This window comes from Empidonax traillii, unplaced genomic scaffold (assembly GCF_003031625.1).
Source record: "Empidonax traillii isolate 1590-97213 ecotype Southwest subspecies unplaced genomic scaffold, ASM303162v1 scaffold6:size4315531, whole genome shotgun sequence".
Classification (NCBI taxonomy): Eukaryota; Metazoa; Chordata; class Aves; order Passeriformes; family Tyrannidae; genus Empidonax; species Empidonax traillii.
Window position 1 is genome coordinate 3807940 of NW_020955199.1, and position 22890 is coordinate 3830829.

A 22890-nucleotide genomic window follows, 5' to 3' on the forward strand; every position below is an offset into this window, starting at 1 on the left:
AAAAAAAAAAAAACAACAAACAAACACCAAAAAAACCCCAAAACAAAACCAAAAACCAAACAAACCAAAAAACCAAACAGATTAATGGGTTGGGTTTATGAAAACAACTCTTCACAATAAGTAAAATAGGTTTATCACAGTTTTGGCAAACTTGCATGAGTTCATACAAAAAAAATAAAATCTTTCAAACACATTCCTGATGACTTTTTTTGAGACTTTTCCATGCTCTAGGGGTTTTTATATCTTTTAGTTGTAGGCCCTGAAGCAGTAGACCCCATACAGCTTGTGCTTCTTGTCAGGGAAGCCGACAAAACGTACGGCGGCCTCGCTGGGGCTGCAACGCTTGCGGGGCCGGGAGATGGGGTAGCGCACGCTGCCATCTGCCAGCCACCCTGCATCGCACCGGTCATACCCCAGCAGCTTCCAGGCAGCGAAGATTTGCCCCACCTTGGCAATCTGGGCCCCGTCCTTCAGGCACGCCTGCACTGCCTCGTCATATGTCAGCTTGATCGGGTGGATCAGGTAGTAAAAACGGCCTGGCAGGGGAAAAATAGGAAAAGAGGTGATGCCATGATACAGCATAGGGCTTCTACAATCTTATAGCACTAATCATTTATCATATCTAATGGATACATCCACCCTGAAAATTGTCTACCCCCAGAACTTCCCTCAGGTCTGTCCCTCCCAGAATTAAGCTGGAGGTTCTCAAGACCCCTTCCTTCTCCACCATCATCATCTTCAGCCTTCTTTGTATCTTCTGCAAGCTTTCCAGGCCTTCTAGGTTGCTTTAACTACAACAATATCTTATTATGTCTTTCTAGGTACATGTCTGTCCCAGACAAGATGTACTCGTTAAAATCTTTTTCCTTGAAAAGAATGTTAAACAAAAACTTGAAGAATTTCAAGAATTTGGCACAAAACTTGAGGAAAGGGTTTTAGTAGCTGTTAACTGCTATTTTAAAGTGTTAGAATCTATAATACAGCTATATTAAAAATCTACATGCTACAAATCTTAAGATTCTTAAGGCATTATCAGAGCTGTTGGCAGTGTGAAGGTTGGGCTTGGTGATCTCAATGAGTCCTAATGAGGCAATGATTCTAATATCCGGGTTAAGAGATGTAACAAGAACTAATGTTGTTTGCAAAACAATGTACTATGGAAAATTATGTATAACTGAGACAATTGATTTAAAGAAACCAGACAAGAAAAGTAAAGAAACAATGAAGAAGGGAACCAAAGCAACTAAGCAACACCAAGTTGCTCTATAACCCAGAGTACTGTCTTACAGATGATAAGTCTGTCTTAGAACTTAAGAGTTAATTTACTCTTAGAACTTAAGAGCTGGTCTAAGAACTTAATGTTGGTCCCCAAACTTAAAATTTTGGGTGCTCCAGACATCCAAGGCCACCAAAGACCCTCGATGAAGCCCCTCGGAGACCCAACAAGTGCACATATGATAACAAGTGTTGGGAAAAGTCATGAATATGTAACAGAATGCAAGGAACCAAAATGAATAATCATGTAATGCTGACATATCAGCTGTAGCTGAGACATATGAGTTTGGCAAAATGATTGCCAGTGCACCCAGTATGCTGAAATAAAGAGTGCCTGACTTCTAAAGCTCACAGAGTCTTAGAGGTCTCTTTAAGAGCTGATTTTAGGCAACAATTCTATGAGTACAGAGATGTTGATAATTCAACAGTGACTTTTGAGGAGAAGTGGAGACGTTCCACTGAAGAATCATGTCAAACAGTGCTTGATTTTGGACTGTGCTGTTTGGATGCTGCACTGTTAAAAATGTTGTGATTTTTTTATGATGAGTTGATAAATATCAGGAGTAAAAAAAGGAAAAAGTGAAAAAAGTAACCTAGATATAGAAAACAGACTATTTGAATGAAAAAAAATGCAAGTTATGTTTATTTCTGCTGGTATCAAAGTATGGCATCCCCATACCGTATGGCATCCCCCATACTGATGGGATCCTGCATCTGTACTTATGCCCAGTGGTAACTGAACTGTTCATCTCTGGAAGTGTTCAAGGCTGTGTTAGATGGGGCTCTGAGCAACCTGGTCTAGTAGGAATTGGCTCTGCCCATGGTGGGGAATTTAGAACCAGGTGAGATTTAAGATCCCTTCTGACCCAAACCATTCTCTGATTCTGTGATTTTCACCCTCAAAGGTATAAAAAACAGAAAGTAAAATATCAGAGAAGAAGGATGACGAGATTTGTCCAAGGGACCCTGCTCTGCATTTAACTTTATGGTGCCAGATGCATTTCTAACATGCTAATGATGACAGAGCAGTGAAGCATCTGAGAACCTTGTAGCTTTCAGGCAGAGCATATCTCCTACAGCTATACTTTACTGTCAGAGAGGGAAATCAGAAATACCCAAAGCAGTCTATGTTCTGTATTAGCTGAAAATAGCAAAAAAACTTGTGAGTTTTCCTCTTGGCAGCAAGATCCAGCCTTTGATAGCACTTGAGGGTGGGTGGCTGAAAGCAAAACCTGTCATTTGCTCTCTAACAAGGTGGTGACCTTGTTTCTGATTAAAAACAAGCACAATTTATTTTATTTTGTTTCTTGCTTTTTGGTGTTTTATTTTTTTGGGGGGGGGGAGGGTTGGGGTTTTTTGTTTGTTTGTTTGTTTGTTTTTGTAAAAAGGCCAAAGTATTGAACAGCTTCTCAGAAGCAGAATTTGAGCCTTTGCTAGAGCAAAATCATGCCTGTTGAAAGACTTCATCAGCAGTTCTGCAGCTCTGTTTCACTTTAGGCACCAAAGGGTACATGCTCACTGTAACACAACACTAAACTGATAGTGCTGCTAAGAAAAATGTGCCTCTGTCTCGAGGTAATGAAAATATATGCCAGCAAATAAAGCTCAAAAAGTCTCCCCTACTAATCCATAAGAAGCAATAATATTGATTTCATTTATCAAGGCAATAAACATTCATTGTAAGCATTTAATTCATTATACCTGGAGTTATTTATCATCACTGATTTCAAGCAAAGTGGATTGCAGAGGAATAGTGAGTTTTTTTGAAGGTGTAATAATTTTCACATAAATTCACCACTTTTCACTCTGTTCCTGAAGAGGCATGTTGGATGAAAAAAAGAAGTACTTCATTTCATTTGTGTGTAGATTTTCTAATTCCAGAGCACACTTTTTACTTCTTAATTAAGAATGTACTCCAGAACAATATCCTTTTTCTGCCTCATAAAAAACAGGCAAATGCACAGAACTCTGCTCAGTTTGAGATCACTCTCTTAGTGACAAAAAAAGTGGTGAGCAAGCTAAGAGTAGTGTAAGATTCAGATTCCTGTAAAAAACACACAGTTTTTTTGTTTTTTTCTAAGTATAGAAAAGTCAGGTCAGATGATAATATAAAGGCAATTGAATTATCTTTTTCTAAAGGTTGGAAATTGTACACAACACAAGAACAATTTAACAAAAGGTATTTACATTGCAGCTGTGGTGGAGGAGAAACTTTTAAAAAATTTCATTGCTGTCAGAGACAATCTACAGTATTTCTACAGAAAACTATTGAGAACAGATAATCTATCCCTTTGTAGAACACTTTCTCAATTCCATCACAGCAAGTTGAGAGCATTTATGAGGTAAAGAGAATATTAAGTGGAAAACTATTATTGGTATGCTATCAAGAGGTTTCTGCTAAGCAAACAGGATTTCAGACTTAGGGGAACAGGGATCTGGACTTCAACTAGCTTATTAGCTCCTCTTCAAACCATATGTCCATGGAATGTAATTTCCTAGGGATTTGCAGTGAGGTCAGGCTTTTGACATATGACATCAATAATAAAAACTCTAATACTCTGCCCCTTCGTTAAATAAGAGAAATTTAATAGCAAACTCTACAGGGGTACAATGTGTATCCAGATTACATAATACTCCTTTAATAAACTCCATACTGCTTTGCAGTTTCCCCCTGATAATGGGTGAGAAGGACTCCTAGATGTTCAGTCTTAGTATTTATTAACTGATGTGAAAGGAGAGGGAGGAATTAACTGTCTCTCTCTCATTAATACCTGGCATTTGGGTCACTCCAGCAGAGGAATGGTATTGGTTGTTTTTTATTTCTCACAACCAAATCATGGGGCAGAGGATATATGCAAACCTAATCAAACCCCCTAGAATAGCCATTTTAAGCTTTTGCATGTAGCAGAACAGCTTAAACAGGAAAACTCCAGCAACTGACCTAAATACCCCACACCCTTTTGACTGGGAGTTTGAGGGATGATTCATTCTTGGAAATTTCTCCAAGCTCAGCTTTAAATTGAGAAGTTTATCAGTCAGGTTTTTTTATGAAAAAAAGAAACAGGGTTAAGACCTGATAAGTATTTTGATATCCAGTGTTCATCTCAGACAGCTGGTTTTGAATTAAATGTGTGGGAATACTTTTTTTTAATGCTCCAGTGTCAACTTAGAAGCATCCACTTCTAATAAAAGGTATGTAATTTTATTTTGGGTTTGTGTTTCTTTTTTTAAACAAAGGCTACATGTTCCCAGCAATAAAACACTCTTCAATGGTCAAATGAGCATTATCCAGGTAGGACTTGCCACACTTTTCTCACATTTAAATGGCAGAGGAATTTAGCATGCATTACTGTTAAAAACAGGTGCTTTTAACATGATCCCTAAATTCTTTGTATTCTTTGTCAACATGAGATTTTTACTTGATTCTCCTAGAGCTGATGGAAGATCAATTATGCGCCATGGTTCTGTGTGCAAAGTATATAATAAAATGCATGTTAATGAGCAGAAATTGTGATGCAAACTCTACTTGTACCTTATGGTTTTTTTTTTCTTTGAAAGTGCTTACTTAGAGAGGAGCTGATAAATATGTTTTCATTTAGCTTATTTCGCACTTTTCAGTGCAAAATATTCACATGGTTTTTGCTTCAAAAAAAAACAGATGTTCTCCTTCAGAAGCCCTTTGAAATTAACAAAGAATAATCACTCAGCTCTTCCATTATATCTTACTTTTCCTATGCTTTTTAGGCTCTGTGGAGAAGACTAACAAAAGGAATCATCTGCATTTATTTTCCCAAACTGTATGGAAGGGGAGTGTTCCCATTCCTTGGGATAAGGTAGGAAAATAAATTATGGTTTTCTGCAGTCCTGGCAAAACTTTGGACCGTGGCAGGTTGTCAGGAATCTTCAGCTTTTCTAAGAACAACATGGAACTAAAGTGGTTCCCATTGTGAAGGACAAGAGAAGGAGAAATTATCTGTAAGGGAGCAGAGCTGAGTCCTCAGGCACCAGGAAATTGCAACTTGGAACTTTAGAATTCCAATTTTGGAATTTTCACAGTTAAGTTAGATACTTCCCACTCGTGTATATTCATTTTCAATAGCCTTTATCAACACAAGGCATGTAAAAACAGATGGAGAAACGTTGCCATCCAGTGCAGGCACAAAAAAAAAAACAAACCAACACGTTATTTCACAATATTTCGATGGATTTCATAGATAACATTAGGCTAAACATCATTCTTTTCATTGTTTGGTGAAACACATCTCTATATATTCTTATAAACTGGTAAATTGCTGGTACTACTAGATTTAAAGAGCATGAAACATTTTCCTTATTTGGGGCACAGGATATGAACAAATCCTCTATGAAACAACAGAAAGATTTGAGTATTAATCAGTTATACAGGCAGAACAAAATGTATAAATATTGCATTTGCCTTAGTCTAAGAAAAGACTCTGTAGAGGGTAATTTCATAAAATAACAAGATTATTTTATATTGCATTGTAAACATGCTTTGCTCAAACAAATTCTCTGTGCAGGTAGCAGAAATGCAACTAGAATTTTTAATTAATGGTGAAACTTTTTAACCAGTATGTTTTTGTGCATCCTGCTCATCAGAGAGGGAATCCAACAGCTCCAGAGTGAAAACGCTGAGCTTGGATTTGAATTCACTGCCTTGATGACTACAGTTTCATTTTTTTATCTTAATGGTTAAATATATGTTTTCTTTTTTACACTTCTTCTTCAGGTAAAAAACAAGTTTGCATGTATTTCAGACAAAGAGTTTTTTGGTTTGACTGCTGAATTATTTAGAATGGAATTTTTTTTTTTTTTAAATGATCCCTGAGATCGTAATGTTTGGGGGGGATTTCTTTCCCTAAAAGAACCCAGTTAACGGAACTCTAAACCTCACTTGACTGCTTTTTTTTTTTTAATAGAAGCTCCTACAACTGACACTTTTTTCGAGTTCACCTTATACTTCCCTAATCCTGGGGCCCTTGGGATTTTCCCAGCTCCCTTACATAAAGCTGAAGGCTCCTCTGTTTCATACAATCAGGAGACTTCAGCAGTCACTGCTACTGCTGAGGATGCAGGGTCTCCTGACTACTTCTCGTTTTCCTTGGCTGTTCCTGAGCTGTGAGAATCAATATTGGCTATTGCAGAAATGAGGTTTTTTGCCTATAGCCATTACTTTTGGAAACTGGCAATTCCAGCCTGGTGGCAAAATGGGTTATTATAAAACTTTTCCCTTTACACTGAGAAAGCCAACATATACCATTAAACATATGTTTAAGCTATTCAAAGTGCTGAGCAGAAACTAGGGAGCTGGCAATTTTGGGAGAGGGGCTGGGTTAATTTTAGGTACCAAGGTGAGCTTGGGACATGAATAGTGGCGAGCACAGCAGGGATGTGTGGGGACAGTGTGATCTGGTGAGTTAAGGAAATGGCTACTGAGAGAAGCAGAAGTCCAGATTTTCTGCTGATTTCTTGAGAGACTGACATGGCACTGAGTTGTGGGGAGCACACACACACACACACACACACGCATATATATATATATTTATATGTATATGTATATATACCTATATATATATAAAGAGAGAGAGGAAGAGAAAGAGTGAGAGACAGAGGAAAAGAGCTATTTCAGCCTATTGCTCTGTAGTGTTCTGTCTTGCACGTCAGTCTAACAAACTTATCAAAGTTGAAATACATTTCAGTGTCTTGTCTTTGATTGTTCTCCTTTCTGTATACCTTACTGTCACCTCGTTCCTCTTTCTCCCTCTTTCTCTCCTGTGGCACTGCACAGACAATATTTATGTCAGTACCTCTTTTTCTTTTTTTTTTTTCCCCCCAGAAATTACATTTCTCTTTCTTTAAGAGACACTATCCATCTTCTAGTGTGTAAAAGAGTGGTGACTAGTGAGCAGTAGTCATGAACATTATAAATAGTGAAGCCAGCATATTTTAATTATTTTTCCCTGATTATTTTATTCCTTAATGCTATTTCTATAGTACAGGGTTAAATCTGCATATAGGAGATGAGTTCCTTTAGGATTTGGATAAATGAAGAAAAAATTGAGCCAGTATCTCATGAAATGATGCAGCACGATAAAAAACAGCTAAACTTTTGTTTCAGATCACTTCCAGACTAATTTGATATTGTTGGCTTGAGGAATTTTTTTTTTTTTTTGAGAAAGAGTGGAGCACACTTAGCACTAGAGTAAATCTTCAGAAAGCAAGGCTTATATTTATTTTTTGCTGTGCTGTAGAACAAAACTGCTTCACTGTGAATAAACAATCTGTGCATAAACAAAAAAAAAAGGGCATATCCCATGGTCTGGGTGGGCTGCAAGCCAAACATGTGCAAAGTTGTGTAGGAATTACCCACAAGTAGGATGCTGTAGAGGATTGCAGACTCCTTGTGCACATGTGCGCTTGCAGCCTTGCTCTTATTCATAGCAATGCTAAGTCCTTTCCAACCACTAGATAAAACCTGAAATGATAGCAAGCTGAGAGCAAGCCATTTAATTTCATTTCATACATAAAGTAAAAACTACTAACAGAAAATAAGCGTGCAGTTATTAAAATAAGGTTTACAGCAGTACAACCTCAGAGTAAAAGTGAATGAGGTTTTGGTAGCCTGCTGATTAAGAATCTAAATTATTAAGGAATAAAGCTAGAAATAGATTTTCTGATAATTAAGTATTAGTCATATTAGACCTGGTATATGAGCAGGAGCTGCTTAACACTGCAGTACAGATGAAGTGATGGTTAGAATTTTGTTTTGGGGATATAGTTAAGCAATGTGAGTTGAAGTGTAATTGAACTCAACAGGAAAACTAAATTAATTAACTGCAGGTTTCTTCATAACTTTAACTGAATTAAACTGGACACATATTAACATTGAAAGGGTACATATAAATTTTAATGGGGTGAAAGTGGAAATATTAGGCACTCCTGCCAATACAAGTCTTGAGTTGTAAAAACGACCTATGTGAGCACAGGGCAAAGACGACATTACTCTGCACATGTGTCCCCGTAAATTCAACAGCAACAGCTTCCAAGCCCAACATAAGCTCTGACAAATCAAATATCACTCTCTGCCAGCAGAGTTTCTTGCCTAAGCACAGAAAGAGTCACTTGTGAGGTGGGGGTGAAGAAAGCTCTTACCGTTGAAGTTGGAAGTGAAGCAGAAAACGTCATATCGGCTTTTTTCCTTGTCCCAGAACCCGTAATTCCTGACCCCGGGCACTGTGTTCTTCCCTCCACAGGGCTCCCGGGGCTTAGTGATAGGGTACTGCACAGATCCATCGCTGAGCCAGCCAGCATTGCACCAGTCCAGCCCCGACCTCCAGGCGTCGTAGAGCTGGTCGAAGGAGGCGATGACGGAGTCCTGCTCCATGCACGCCCGCTGAGCCTCGTGGAAGTTCAGGTTGTACCGCCCCAGCCGTGGGGAGTAAGGAAACACCACACCTGTAGGGGGGGGAAGGAGGGAGGATCACTAGGCACCAAAAGAGGAAACAGGTTCTACAGGCACCAGAAAGAGAAATAAAGACTAAACTCCATGATGTGTGTCAGGACTGTAGTGTTATTGCTAGGGGAAAACACTCTGTCAGCAGCACATCAGAGCTGGGTTTGGGAAGCGAATAGGGATGATGCCTTACCTAGCTGGCTCATCCCCCAATAACCCCATCCCTCTCCCAAAGGGAACCATGCCAGGTCTGGACATTTCTCCCATTCCCAGGTTTGCTGGCATACAGTAATCTCACCCTTATGCACCCACAGTGCTTAAAGAGGAGCAGAGCAGGATGGAATTTTGCAACTACATTTCTTTTTTTTGTCAGAAAAGTGCAGTTCATCCCTTGCAAGACAAAATTCTCATTAAAAAAAAAATTTCAATTAAACCCTAGCCTCATTCTATTTTTTATTATTATACTTTTAATTTAAATTTATCTTTTTTTTAATGGGAATTCGGGGATTTCCTAGCAGTCGTTTAAAAAAAATAAAAAAGAAATTGTTGAACTATTTCTATTAATTAATTCTTTTTACTCATAGACATAAAAATGAAATGTTTTGATTGACAAAAGAGAACTCCATTCTGTTCTTTGCATGTGCCCTTGTGAATACTTCCTGAGAATTTCAAGAGAGTTGCCTTTTGTTTGCTTGTGGACCTGCCAAATTCTTCCTTCCACCTTGGAGGACTAGCCACAGGCCATCCCAAAGCCCTTTCTGATGCTCATTGGTGCTGAGCCATTTCAGACAGGTAGAGCAGAGAGGTCTTCTCACAACAGAGGACATCCATGAGAACATGGGAAATGATTCAGAATTGCTTCAGAAGTAACACCTAATCTCAGACATTGTTGTTATCTGACAGATTTTTCTACAGTATATTTTCTAATTGTTTTATAAAAAAGATCTGAAATGAAATGTTACTTCTTGGAAAGATGTTTCAGGAAACACTGAGGAACCACCTCCCCAAGTGGCTTTGATAAAAGAGAAGAGAGAGACTTGAAACAAAGGTTTGGATCAGACCACCCTAATCCTTGGCAAGGTTTAGAAGCTTACACCAGATCTAAATTTTACAGTTGGCTTTAGCCCAGTCTTGTAATACACTGAAATAAAATGGTGTCAGAGGAGACCCAGCTATGAATTGCTTATCTGCAAACCTTGATGTGGAACTGAGTGTTGTAGGAAGCAGAGGGACTGAAGACAAGGCAACACATGAGCAAAAAACTTTGCACTGGTATAAACATCAGTCTTTATTTTAACTTTCTCCCTGCTGATGAATCCTCCTGCCTATGACAATTTCCTTGTCCTTGGGGCAGTGAGAACTAGAACAGGGAAATTACACTGTAGTCATGCAGGGCCGTCAACCATGGGATGAAATCACTCTTCAAACATTCAAACCCATCTCTGTGTCTATTCCACCAGTATCTTAAAGTCCTCTTTCTTTCCCTTCTCTCCCTCACCCCTCTATTGTCCAAGAAGTGTTATTTTTGATAAAAATCTTTGTTATTACTAAACCTCAGGAACTTGGTCCAAGAAAATAAAGCATGCAAATGTAAACTTGGCAAGGTAATAATAAACAATATTTTGCTCTCCTTCAGCAATTAGCTAGAGAGTCTGCTTTAGCTCCTTCCTTTTGTAAATCCTTTGTTAAAGGGTGTTTCAGTTATGGGCTGTTCTGAGCCATAAAGCATGAATGTAATGTAACACAACGTGTGTCAACTGTAGCTTCATAAACAAGAAGCTGAAGATGTTTCATATTTTTCTGGATCACTGTTTTTCCTTCATCTCTATAAAAAAATTTATTCACTCTTCCTCAGTGCCAGGGGATATAAATATCACTGGCTAGAATAAAAATTTAGCAAATGTCATAGGAGTTAAAGCTTTATTACTTTATTAGAACTCCAATACTTACTATTTTTCCAGAACTACATTTCCCCAGACAACCAATTCCTTGTACAGTACATGCGTCTGATTTGCATATACATGTAAAAAACCCCTCTAAAATAAGCAGAGGTGGGTAATTTTTAATCAAGATATAAGCTTGCATATTTCTGAAAACTGAGCAAGAATTAATTTAAAACTATTTAAACAGATTTGATTCCTTAAGGTTTCCCAAACCACTTTTTAAAAGGGGTTAAGTATGTATGTAAATGTGTTACAAATCTGGGTTTGACAGTTTGGGACATGATGTTTTCATAACATAAATATGCACTAAACTGTAATATTAGCTTTGGGTTATATTTGAGTAGACTGCATAGAAACCCATTTTTTGTTCGAGTTCATCTGCAGTACAAGCCTGCAACTGATTAGCATTAATTTCACCCTGCAGTCAGGGGTGGCCATGGGCGATTCTGCAGAGGAAAATTGACTGTGTGTGTTTTGTGCAGCTTTGCATGATCTTGCCTTTTTGTTAATTTTTTTCCCCTTCATTCCCCTATCAAACCTAGCTGAAATTCATAGTTAGATCTTACTGTTCATCTTTCCTTCCTTACATTTTATTAGTGCTGAACTTTAGTTAACTACAGAGCGCCTTGTTCAGTCTTGGATCTTGCAAACCTGTCAAGGGATAATCCATCCCACCTGTTACTGAACAGACAAAAGCTGTTCCACGGCTTGTTACTGTTGCCAAAAGTAGAGACTGAATCTAAACTCCTGACTCCAGCCCTGTGTTCTGCCACTAAACAAAATACCCGTGTCCAAATGCTAACAAACTCAGTTTAAAAAATGGAGGAAGATAAAAACTTCCAGCCCCAGAAGGTTAAAATCTGGTTAGTTCGTGGGAAGAGGGAGCTGAGGAGCCTTAACCTGACCTTTGTGATTCCTTTCACTGCCCTTAGGAAGCAGCTGAGCGATATGTGGAGCCTGAGTGGGGATGTTAATCTACAATATAGGCTTCTCTCCCAAACCCCTGGTGTTCTGGAATGGGTCCTACCTCTAGGGAAAGACCTCTTTGACTCCAAAAAGAGAGAGGAAGAACCTGAGACATATCAACTCAAAGGAGAATAAATCTGTTAGTGAAAGAGGAGGGGTGGGTGAGGCTTGCTGGAGGCACCTGTGGTGAAGCAACTGTAGTCCAGAATACTGTAGTGGAAATTAGGATTTTAACCAAATTAGAAAATAAGAACTGGAGGTATAGCTTATCCTCCCCCATAGGAATGCCTGTATTTCCATGAATGCCTCACATTCAAGTGCACAAACTCACAACTTTGCTCTAGTTACCGTGGTTTTTGAGTAACGTTTGCATGCCCTCTGTAAGTCAGAGTCTTGTATGCAGGTAACCCCTAAAATGTGGTGCAAGTATTCAGTTGCTTCAGACACACTGTCAGTGCAAGGAGCTATAACATTTACCCAAGACAGCAAGGTGAGCAAATAACCTTAGAAAGTTCAACTCCTGTAACAATTTATAGGCGTCTATTAAGCCAGCACTACACGCAATTGGCAGTTTTAAGAGTACTGACATGCAGGACAAAATAACACAAATTTCTGTTGACCCATATTGGGGGGGGGGGGGGAAGGTTTTTCCACAGCCAGAGTAAAGAAAGTTCCTTGAGTTCTAGCCTGAATAGAAAAGTAAGTTTTCTTGTAGCCAGTGTAAACAAGGGGTAACAGTAGGGTTTGCTATATACTATACTGTAGGGTACAGTTTTATGCTGGCAGGATCATGCACTCCATGGCAAAATGTTTCCATGCTGGATTTCTAAAATTCTGTAAAACCTGTTAAGTCTCTCACAGAGACTCTGCCTCCATTTTCTTGCCTGTCAGGACTGTCAGATGTCTGATTACTCAGATACAGGGTGGGCTGTCAGCTGTCAGCAGGTATCAATCCTCTCTAAAAACAAAACTGAGAGTTGAAATAGTGGTCCTGCAGCCTGCAGCATCCCATAACCATGCTGTCAGTGGAGTTGCTTATTTCTGACATATACAAGCATAGGAACTAGACTTGTCTGGCCTAAGGTGTATTATTCACTTATGTTTCTACAGTCTTTATCAAAATTTGAAGACTGTTTTCTTCCCTTGCTCTTCTTGGGCTAATATTAAACCTAATTTTTTCAGCATTTTCCTTTGGAGTCATCATTTCCTGATAATTTTTTTAAATTTTATTTTGCCTGCATCTTTCAAGGAGTGTTTCCTACAGCATGTGCAAACACAGATGTGTCTGCAAGGACTTGTTACCCTGTCAGAGAAGGAATTACTGTGGTCTGTCATGACTTACTCTTGACAACCCTCTGTTGGCTTTTACAAGACTTTTTGCTCTGGTCTAGGGAATCAACAAAGTGTGTCCCATAAAACCAGTTTTTCAACAGAGTAGAACAGATTATTCCAGAGAGGATGATTTTTGTGTATGAATGTAACAGCAATACACAGAAGAAACAAATACGACATACAGCATTAGGCTAAATCTAATTTTTCCTGCTCTTGAGAGCATGGAGTTAGTTTCATACTGGTTTCAGCTTTGAATTTCCCTTTGCTTATAGCCAGCTGAAGACCAGAGGTTTTTAATGGCTTTATCTAGATCTTCATACTTCTGTTAGTGTTGGATGTAAAAAGTAATTATTTTACAGCCTGTATTGCACAGTTAGTGTGTTCAGTCATCACTTCTCTCTGAAGACAGAAACTATTAAAAAACTTCTAATAGAATAAAAATTTGCCTTTGGCAGTTTAGCACTGTATCATTTTCTCTTTCACCTCTCCCACGGATCTCATGAAGGAATAATACACTCAACCTTGTCTGAGTAATACACCTGAGGGCCAGTGCTGGAGCCCTCACGTACCTGGGAAGCCAAACACACGACTCTGTTGTAGTGAGATTCACTACAGTGCCAAGCATTCACAAGAAAATAAACTAGTAAACCATTAACATAAAGAAAATTTAGTGTAGAACAGTAAAACATCACCATAAAGGAAATTTAATGTAAGCTGAGAATTCTTTCTTTGCTTATGTCTCTTGACAGGATTATCTGCCTGCCCATGGAGACCTTTTAATTTGTGAAGTTTCTGACTTTCAGAATATTTAACAGAGAGTGTAAAACTCGTGATACATTTTTTTAATATTCAGGAGAAGAGTAAGACCACTTCAGAGAGAAAATGGATTTGGTGAGCAGGTCAATACAGAAAATGTTCTGCTTTCTGTAGTACCTGACACTTGCAGCTCTTGGGCCCAGCATAACCTTGATCAGTCCTTGTACTTCTGGCTACAAACAAGACGATAATCCTGACGAGACTGAATTGTTCTTAAAGTTGGTGGTTGTGTAAAACTGCAGTGAATTCTAGTTCTGAGCTTTTGCTGGTAGGCAGCACTGCCTCACTAATTCTGCATTAAATAACAGTGAAGAAAACATACCACAAAAATGTAACAAACACAGACTAAATCTAATTCCAGCATGTTTTCAAAGCTAAATGTACCTAGATATTATGAACAGTTAATTTAATGACAATACCAGAAGGCCTTCCAGTCTAGTAAGAATAAAGCACCACCACAGTGGGAGAAGAGAAAAGATCTATTGAGGTAGAGGTCAACGATCTCCATATTGATACATGACCATGCTTTCACCAAACCAAAGCAGTGCTGTTTGTACAGGGACCTCACATGGGAGCCATCAGCTGCTCTGCACTGCTAGTGGGCATTCCTGTATGTAAATGGCTTTTTCTTGCTGTCAATTAACATCCTTAAGGTCATCATCTCAGGACATCAGGCTATTGATGCAAATCCTTCCCACTGTGAGATTAACCTGCTTATTTACAGCAGACACACAGAATGCTGGAATGGGCTGATACATATTTTGTTTTTTGTTCAAATACTGATTCGTCTCCTCCCTTGATCTGTTCTGCTTTGCTCAAACACATTAAATTGATGCATTTGATGCCATGACTATGTAAAGGTGCAGATAAGTTAAAAAAATAAGCACAGTCCCTTGCAAACAGAGGGATATTTAGCTATATATATCTCCATTGTAATATTAGTACATTTTAATTCTATTAATTTTATTAGGAAACTGAAGTGTATCATAGACCCAGAATCACTGGATTTAGTTGACATAAGCAGGACTGACACTCTCCCTGCTCTTATCTCACTTAAAAGGTTAAGTTTTACCATGAGGATTTGCAAAGGAGATGTTCCTGACAGTTTATGAAACATCATTCCATAATGTTAGAAAGAAACGTCTCACATTTTTCCCATGTCTGACAAAAATCTTTTAAATCTTATGTTAGCAAGACACTAGTCAAAATACATAAATTTTCCTTTGAGCACAGATTGGGACATACTTGGCTGAAGAAAAATGATTCCTCCTATCCTTTTAAATTTCATATTTTGGAGGAGGGACCTTGACCTTGTATCCAATGGGCTGGTGTTGTATTACAGAACAGCAACAGTAGAAAGGATAGAAAATCTCCTTTTTTTTTTTTTTTTCCAGTGGCCTTACTCTATGCAGTAAAAATTCCTCATTGCTTTCTCACTCTAGAATCAATCAAATATTGCCTTTCAGATACAGATTTCTTGTGTGTGCACTTGCATTTGTACCAAGCTTTCCTTTCCTTTTGTATAAGGATCCCTCTGGCACACACTTGCTGGTAAGTATAAGTAATATTCATGAAACCTTTAGTTTACTCCTGTGTTCAGTGCAGTGTTTTAGGGGAAAAAAAGGTCAAACACTCATTTATGTATGTTGAAACTCATAAAATTTATCTGAATTTCACAAGAAGGAAGGCAAGCTGAATTTTTGGTCCTCTTTGAACCTATTTCTCTAATTTTTCAAATGCTTTGTGCTCTGCTGTTTTCAAGAATATTGCTGTGGGAAATAACTAGAGACTACATGTAGGAATCATCTTGACAGACAACACAGATCTATATTAGACCATTATAAGGATGGAAAAAACCAAAAGCATTGTCTCTGGGTAACTACTTTTTCATCTTTGCAAGAAAGATTTGTGTTTGCTTCATAATCTAAAAAGTCCTGAAGTTTTGTAAAATTACCATTAGGGGAAAATTTAATGTAATTTTGCCCAGGTAAAAAGACCCATTTTCTTCCACAAAATGACAGGACCAAATTAAAAACATGTGAAGTTCTTCACACTGTGTTTGTTCATTCTTTTTTGGCTACTAGTACACCAGGTCTCACTGGTAGCTGAATATGCTGTAGGCTTGCATAAGTTACAACAAGCCTAATGTTCTTCTAATTTATGATTGTTGTCATGGGCTGTCAGGCCAAGATTCCCCAGAGCCCAATGAATTCTGCTCCTCAGCTTGCTGTTATCACTGATAATACAATATTACCAATACAAGGGGAAAAAAAATAATAAATAAATCAGGTATTTAACACTGCCTAAATCTGACTTAGAGTATAATTCAGGTGGTACCTACCTTCCAAATTCAGAGTCACCACTGCTGTGTCATCCTCCAGTCCCTCAATCACCTCACACTTGTACCTCCCGTAGTCCTCCAGCATTATGTTTGTGATTACGAGGGAGGCGTCATTCTCGCTGCTCTCCCTCAGGAACACCCTCCCCTGGTAACTCCCGTAACTCTTCCTGTGGTGCCCCATGGCCACGAAAACATCCAGTTCCTTGAGGTAATCGTAGGTGAGTTTGGTCCACTTGACCCGGATTTTGTGGGTTCCTGAGACAGCTGTTGATGTGTGTTCATGGTAGAATTTACATGGCAGTGTGATGTTGCCACCCCGGTGAGAAAAGATTTTGGCTTGTTCTGCTACGACAAGTAGACGGGGTCCATTTTCTGCTGGGATTCAAGGAGAAGAACAAAGGAAAACACACACCCCAAGAATTAGTTTTCCTTTTACAAAATGTCTGGAATCAATGCCATAACAACCATCAACTACTTTATACGTTAGGTCTGCAGTGTCATTAGGTCTGCAGTCATTTTCAACCTATGCAGTAGAAGGGTGGGTAAACCAGTTGTAAATAATTATTTACTTAGCTGCAAGTATGTCTGTGCCCACCCCATACAGGCAGAGGCTGTATGTATATATATATATATCTCCTATATATATATATATATATATATATATATGCATGTGTATATATAGAAAGGGTATAAATATATCTATCTATCTATCTATCTCCTGTATACCCCACAGTCATGGAGTTGTTTAAATATATTTACAGAATTGTATAGCTGATGGATGAATGTTGTCATCCATAAAAGGTTCCACACAAACATTCCGTGTTTTCCTGTGAGTTGTTCAAGTGCTGTGTCTCAATGCTGTGGGTTTTTTTCATTATTTAATTTTTCTCCATGGACTCAGCTTTTTCAGGCAACAGCATACAAATCTCCTTACAGTCTGGGATGCAGTGAATCACACTCACAAATCAGAAAAACCATTGCAGTACCAAACAACACTATTTATATTGATATGAAAAGTGTCAGCATAATTCTAAAATAGATATTTTAGACATTTTCTATTTGTATTTTATTCTAACTTTTGAGTTCCTCTTCTGACCAGAGTACGGAAGTCCAGTTTATCTTCAAATGTAAAATCTGATCCTCTCCTGCCCATTTTTTTCATCATCTCAGCCTGGTTTTTCCTCATCTGTTTTTTCTGACCTCCTTCATTATTGTCACTATTTAATCTCTGATATTTTGATCTCACTTTTCACTCAAACCTGTATTTAACTGTCTGGCTCCTCTTCTCCTCACCCCAGACTTCCTGCGCTCCTTCTCTCTACTAGGTCACTACAGCAGATGTTGCTCTGTGAATTATTAAACTTATGACAGTCAGCTGGAGCAGGTGCTCACTCCCAGACTCTGAGTCTCTGTGGTTTTTACAGGGAAAACTCTGGGAAATGCACATTTCATGTGGCAGTCAGCAGATGTGTCCAAAAGTGGGAATACTTCCTTCTTTTGGTACCTCTTGCCTCTCAACTCATGCAAAGTTTGCAAAATTGATTCAGCAAGCTCAGTGATTCTGTAGGTGCAGCTGTTCTTGGCCACTTAGACATTGACTGAAACCAGCGATGAACCACCAGCTCACTGGGGAAACATCAGTATGCATAACAGGTTGCGAAGAAAGACTTAGCAAGTTTCCATGTGCATTCAGCAAGTCACTGTAACTGCTTAGAAATGGGATTCCAGGCTCTGAGGTTCAGTCTAGCTCTCTCTAAATTCAGCAAAACCCATTTGGGACAAGCTCCCAAAAGCAGAGGCCGCTGAGAGGATGATACTGTGAAGGCCAGCAGCAATTTTCTGCTGGCATCCCTGGGGATGAACATGCATTGGCCAGACAAAATCACAGAAATGCATGGAAAAATATCATCAGCCAGGGAGATGTGGATGACTGAAGGAGGGGAGGACTGGGATGGAGATGGGCTGACAGATGAGGCTTAGATGATGAGGTTTAGGTGATGATGCCTGTCCACAGCACTGCAGAAGTCTGTGGTGTGTTCACAGCTGCAGGGAGTGAAGGGAGATTTCAGATCTGTTGCTCATAAGTATCTCCAGACAGTCCCAGACTTCTGAGCCTTGTTGACAGGTCTGCAGCTGAATGATATATTTGCCTAAACTGCAGCCTCAGCTGGATTTCAATCCCTGTCCACACTAACTGTACCAAGTAGCAGAAGAGACTTGAGGGTAATGCAGCTTTTTGTAGTTATTCAAACACATTCAGGAGTGATAATTGCAAAGATAATCTTTCTGTGTTCAAATCTGCTTAAGGAAAAGCAGGTATCCCAAAGGTATAGCTCTTTATCAAGAGGAGCTCCTGTGTCAGGAGTATTGCTATTGCCTGTGCAGGACAAGGCCCCAGCTTCCTCAAGAATGAACAAGCTGGAGCACTGAAAGGTGTTTTATCAGGATGAGTGGTCTTCCTGCCTAGTAAAAAATCACTGCTGCAGAGTATATGCCCTGCAGTTACATATAAATGGTGTTCTTTCCCACTGCCCTTCTTCCCAGAGGCTTAGGACTGCTCCAGTAACCCATCTTCCCCCATTCAGAGGAGAGCATCCAAGGAGAGAGGTGATGTGAGGCAAGGCACCATAGAAAGTGTTACCAACAGTTTCCATAGGAGGAGGAGAAGCAGGAAAGCAAATACAGCCAGCACAGTTTGTCTGCAAGTTTTTCTGTTTCCTCTGGGAACAAAGATGTTCCACAGACTCCTGTACAACTTGGGAGGAGAAATGTTATGTTTTGGGGTGGTTATTACCGAGAAATCTGAATAAGAGCTCAACTATGTTGGGACTTTCATACTGGAATAGTCAAGTTCTATTAGGAGAGTCTGACTCAGGCCGCTAATGTTCTGTCTTTCTAACAACAGCTCTTCTGTGCCAGCAAGGCCTGGAGACTTGCCCAGAGCACTGTCACCTCTGACTCCAGAGTCAGCAACATAGTGGGGTGGTGTTCCTCCCTCCTGGCTGCTTCCCAGCACTTCTGAACCTTTGCAGCAGGTTGAACCTCTTTCCTGATGACAACCTAGGAAAGAGATGAAAACCTGGCTTTTCTCATCCCAGATCAGCTCCCAAGTCCCTGGAGACTCCAAGGGAGATGCAGCGCTTGAAATATGTCCATGCCCTTGAGTGTTCTAAAAGCCAGTCCTTTTTTTACAGAAAACGAGATGATGTGCCTTTCTGGAAGAAAATGATATCACTGCCTCTCCCAGATCTAGGGTGGGAGGAAGAATCTCTGGCTTTCGAGGAAAAGAAGATATTAGACTGGGGAATGATGCATAGTTTTTGTTTGGGCTAGAGGATACACAGGCAGCAGGGATTCAGGATTAAAAATGAGATGAATGGGGTTTGGCAAGAGGCCAAGAGGTCTTTATTTTCCAGTAGCCAGTCAGAAGCAGGGCCAAATTCACCTAACTGCACATTTTTGGGAGCGTGGCAAAATGAATGGTCTCAGTCTTCCTGGAGCTGATGAATTAAACAAACAAACAAACAAACAAACAAACAAACAACAAACACCTCCCCCCCCCCCCCCCCCCCCAGCAACTCACAACAAACCAAAGACAAAGCAAAGCAGAATCTCTTAGTTTACAATACATTTAGCACTCTGGATACAGCTCTCTGGCTTAGTGCTGTGAAAGTCAGCTCAAATGAGTAACGACTTCCTGGGATCTTCAATACAATGACAACTGATCTATTGTGATCTGGTCATGAAGATGGAGTTAACACTCTTTTCAAGGGTTGTCAGAGTAGCTCCCTAACTGATTTCCTCATGGTGTTTCTGACAAGTCTCCCCCTCATGAATAAAATTATCTTTGTCTCTAAATGGCAGGAATATCTAAACAGTGACAGCAAGAAGGAAAGGCATGGGACATGTGAGTGTTGTCACAGAGTCAAGCATGTCACTTGAGGAAGATAACAATTCTTTTTCCCCAGAAGCAGCATCAGATAACTTGTAGGGTGAATGGCCAAACAACTGTAAGCTCTGAAACCCCCAAATTAAAGAGGTTTTAACCATCTTTAAGGAGCTATCTGCAATAGGATGGCTTGGATTCTTGCTGGAGACAAGGCAGATCACTGGCATGGCCACTCCAGAGCCTCATAGGGTGGACAAACGGTCTCAAACAACTTCCAGCTATTCCTTCTCTTGGGAATAGAGATGACAACAGCCTAGTGATTGGCTCTGGTCTCAACTCCAAGGGCAGAAGCAGGATGAGAAAGGTTTCCCAGGTGGGGCTTTCAGCCTTGCGGGCGTATTTTGCATTGCAAGACAGGCAACAACTAAGCTGTTAGCACAGAACTATGCACCACTGGTGACTAATTTGCTGTATTTTTTCCAATCCTGCTTCCCTACGCTGGATTCTAACGGGCTGTGTGCAATTAGATGGATGACAAAGGCAGAATAATGCAGATACAGCCAAGCCAGCTAAAACAAAGCCTGTACAAGCTGTGGAAGATGTCCAGCTGTGAGGGATAACACACAACTCTGGGAGCTGCTTACCCAGGGAAAGACTGTGTGCCACAGATAAAAACTTACTTAAAAACTTATTTTACTGTATCTCAGTGGTGCCAGATCAAGCAGGTATATACTGCAGGTGAAAGGGTATCTTGCAGCTTTAAGTAATGCCACAGACACTGCCACAGCAAATTGTCCAGCTATTCTATCCTCCCTCTCTCTGTTTCCTTGGCTTATTGGTTTAGTTCCAAAGTTTAGTGCTGACACATTTAAAGATATTAATTTTTTTGTATTTTCAGTAGTAACTTTTCGGTTGTGCCGGGTTTTTTTGTTGTTGTTGGTTTTTGTTGTTGTTTTGTTTTGTTTTTTTACTGTAATGTTTTCTTCTTTTTTCCCTTTTAATTTTCTCTCTTAACTGGCACCTGCACTCAAGAAGGATGGCAAGCCAGGTTTGTAAGACCAAGAACACAGTGTGGGGCAGAGGGAATAGGTCACACCGCAACCCTTGGCAAACAGCTTTATGTACTTTACCCACGAGTAATGTACACAAGTGTATGCTGACCTGGCTACAAAAGTTGATTATTCCCACATTTTAATGGAATAACTTCCAAAGTGATAGTGGAGAACAAGACATGCATTTCTAAAGTGAAAAAACATCTTAAGGTCACATCATAGATGTGTTTTGTCAGATAAAGTCATGCATTTCCTAAAGGTTCCCACTTTTAGCAAGCCCTTAGGTTGATAATACTGTTTGCCATTCTACTTTAAATAAACACAGAGTTGTCTCTTGGTTTCCTCTGGTGTTACAAGGATCTTGAGTATAACTCTCATGCTAAAATATCCTCACACTTCCCATAGCACTGGCATCTTGTGATCATAACGTGCTTACATAACAACCATAAATAATTTATGTGATAACACTAATTCCCACTTGCTATAATATCTGAAGAAGTGCATTATTGGTACAGTTGTATATGGATCTATTACTCAGGGAGTCCTGAGGGAAGAACATGATGAAGAGTTACACACACACTTTTTTCCACATACTTCTCTCACATTTTTTCTATCTGTGTTTTAATTAACTACTGTTTTACTGGTTTTTTGGAAGAAAAATGTAAAAACTTTCGTATATCATCTGTAAAACTAGTAAAAGTTATTCTTTTTTGGCACAAGGGTTAATGTCATTTTGATTGTGTCATGAGAAAAAAAATACCAGGCTACAAATCCCATGTTCCTACCTCTAAACTGACAGGACAGAATACTCCCTACACATTCCTTTTAAGTTTAATTGCTAAGATAGATACTAGATAAATCTTAGTTAACAACTTCAGTTTCCAAATAATAGTACAGCTAAAAATACCTGTTTTATAAATGATAGGGAAGAAATCTGTCTTTATAACAAAGACATTACAAGACTGAGATAAAACATTTTTTAGCAGATTCCACCTACTCAACTTAAGCAACATGTCTGGGGGAACTGGTAAAGAGGACATATTAACTCAAGTTTATGTTTCTGGGAGACCTAAGAGCGCATAAAACCATCAGGGAAATAACAAACTTCAGCTCTTCTAAATTATTGCCTCAAATAAATTTTAAGTATGTTTTGCTTTGGTACAGATAAATTTCATGAAGATCAGGGCTCATAGAGCAGAACAGAACAGAAATCATGATAATGTCTTTGCACAGGAGTAAATCTTCATGGGTGGCATTAAGACTGATAAAACCAAAATATTACACAAAAACGTTGAGGAGCTTTTCCAGTTCTTTAATTACCTTCAAATATACATATATATATATACATGTATATGTATACATATATATATATGACTATATATATATATATATATAGACTGATGAAACATGTAAAGGCAAATTAATAATTTAAATTTATGCTTCCTGTAAATAGTTTTGCTGCTGTAATAATTTTTTACAACCCAAATACCTTGACACCTATAGCTTAAGGTCTGAGCCTGAACATGCAAACCTGAATGCCTTTAATAGAAGCACTAAGACAACAGGAGGTGAAGCTGCTCTTTGCTGTCATTTCTATCACCTGCTGGTGCAACAGACCACGATCTGTAGAGCAAAATATGATGTGTGGATGTCAAAGGAGCATCTCAGTTACGAGAAAGCACAATGGATCATAGCATTACCTAAACTGTCCTAAATGGCAACAAAATTGTGAAAAAATTTTAAGTGGAAAAGATAAAGGCAAGAAAACGTAAAGAATTAACATGTAAAATCACTGGAAAAAAAAG

The 22890-nt window shown here is 39.1% G+C and overlaps 1 protein-coding gene across 1 annotated transcript in view; it reads right to left on the bottom strand.

Moving 5' to 3' along the window:
• Positions 1 to 45: 45 nt before the first annotated feature.
• The window catches only part of HAPLN1 (hyaluronan and proteoglycan link protein 1), a 53367-nt gene continuing 30522 nt past the window's right edge, over positions 46 to 22890 (bottom strand). Inside the window, exons 3-5 of the mRNA XM_027880144.1 lie at positions 16145 to 16516; positions 8446 to 8748; positions 46 to 536 (exon numbers count right to left, since the gene is read on the bottom strand). Of these exons, the coding sequence (XP_027735945.1) occupies positions 247 to 536; positions 8446 to 8748; positions 16145 to 16516 (965 nt within the window). The 3' untranslated portion in view covers positions 46 to 246. The remainder of the gene's footprint in view (positions 537 to 8445; positions 8749 to 16144; positions 16517 to 22890) is intronic.